Here is a 1,653-nt window from a genome sequence, read left to right as displayed (position 1 = left end):
ATCTCACATAGCATTTCAGATATCACCTTAGTTAAGAATGACTATACATTTGGTTTTCCTGGGAGTGTCCACGTTTATCTCCAATGTCCCAGCATCCTGTCCAGTTGTCAGAAACAAAGGAGCTCCCACTAGGGTGATACATACAAGGCATACTTCTTCCCAGTGTCTACAAGTGGAACACTACTGGCCTTACCACACACTCGATCTGGGCATAAGGGCACTTCTCAGTAGCACTCCAATGAGTGCCACCAGATTTTTCATGAGAACTCTTACTCTAGATGTCCAATATTATTGCCAGACTATGTAACCATATGGTTTAGATGATTATGAAAAGCTGATGTTGTATGTGAGAATAACTCTTCTAATTTGAAAGATGCTATCTACTAATTTGTAGTTCCCAGAATGCCATCTTCATATCCTTATTTCTTAGGCTATAGATGAAGGGATTCATGATGGGTGGCATCACAGTGTAGAACACTGAAACCAGCAAATCCAAGGGTGATGGAGATTTAGGCAGAGGGCGTAAATAGGCAAAAAACCCTGAAGAGAAAAATAAAGTCACAACAGTGAGATGAGGCAGGCATGTGGAGAAAGCTTTGGACCTGCCTTCTTTGGAGGGCATCCTGAGCACAGTGGAGAATATGTGAATGTAAGAAATGTCAATAAACACAAAGCAGCCAAAGTCCAACACGAGGCTGAGCCCAATGATTACCAATTCACCAGTGTTGTAAGAACAGGCAAGGGAGAGCAGTTGTGGAATATCACAAAAGAAATGATGAACCTCAGGAAACCCACACATGGGCACAGAGAAGGTGCAAGCTGTGTGCAGGATTGCATTGAGACCTCCATTGACCCATGAAGAGACAGCCATCTGCACACAGGCTTCATGACTCATTATGACCTCATATCTGAGTGGGTGGCAGATGGCAACATAGCGGTCATAGCACATGACCGTGAGAAGAGCTACTTCTGTATTGGCTAAGAGAAAGAAGAAAAAAACCTGACACACACATCCAAGGAATGAAATGGTGTTGCAATTCATCAGGGAGTTTGTGATGGACTTAGGAACAGTGACGGAAATGAGACACAGATCCAGGAAAGATAAGTTCTTTAGGAAAAAGTACATGGGCGTGTGGAGCCGATGATCCTTGATGATGAGGGTGATGATGAGAAGATTCCCCATCAGTGCCACCAGGTAAATTAGCAAAAAGAGCACAGAATGTAGGATCTGGGTCTCCCGAATGTCGGAGAACCCCATGAGGAAGAATATTCTCCCAAAGGTGAAGTTATTCATTTCTTTGGACATTTTACCAGTTGCTGTAAAAAATAAAGTAAGCAGTTTTAGACTTGGACAAAAGGGTTTACTGTTTTATTTCCTTCACTTATCTTTCTCCCACTCAGATGTGCATCTGCCAAAAAATTCAAGATCATATCAGACAACACCAAGGAACAAGGAGGACTTTAACAAATAGCATTTCCTCTGCTCATCCAATCTTCATTCTTATGCCAGAGTCAGGAAAAATTGTGAAAAACTTTGTAATAAGAAAATAACAACAGTGAAAAATACTAAGTGTCCTGTCTAGTTGTTTTTATTATCTTTGAGCTACTTTACAATTCTGGAAGTCATTGGAAGCAGTTAATGTGCAAATTATT

The 1,653-nt window shown here is 41.3% G+C and overlaps 1 protein-coding gene across 1 annotated transcript; it reads right to left on the bottom strand.

The window, feature by feature from the left end:
* Positions 1 to 376: 376 nt before the first annotated feature.
* LOC112635885 (olfactory receptor 14A16-like) lies at positions 377 to 1,306 on the bottom strand. Its single transcript, XM_025403988.1, has one exon. It carries the CDS (start codon positions 1,304 to 1,306, stop codon positions 377 to 379), a length of 930 nt encoding a protein of 309 aa, XP_025259773.1.
* Positions 1,307 to 1,653: the final 347 nt, after the last annotated feature.

This window comes from Theropithecus gelada, chromosome 1 (genome assembly GCF_003255815.1).
Source record: "Theropithecus gelada isolate Dixy chromosome 1, Tgel_1.0, whole genome shotgun sequence".
In the NCBI taxonomy this organism is placed as follows: Eukaryota; Metazoa; Chordata; class Mammalia; order Primates; family Cercopithecidae; genus Theropithecus; species Theropithecus gelada.
This window is presented reverse-complemented; position numbering and strand designations above follow the sequence as displayed.

Excerpts from the sequence above, each read along its gene's own strand:
- LOC112635885 (XM_025403988.1), bottom strand. The coding sequence starts at position 1,306 with ATGTCCAAAGAAATGAATAACTTCACCTTTGGGAGAATATTCTTCCTC.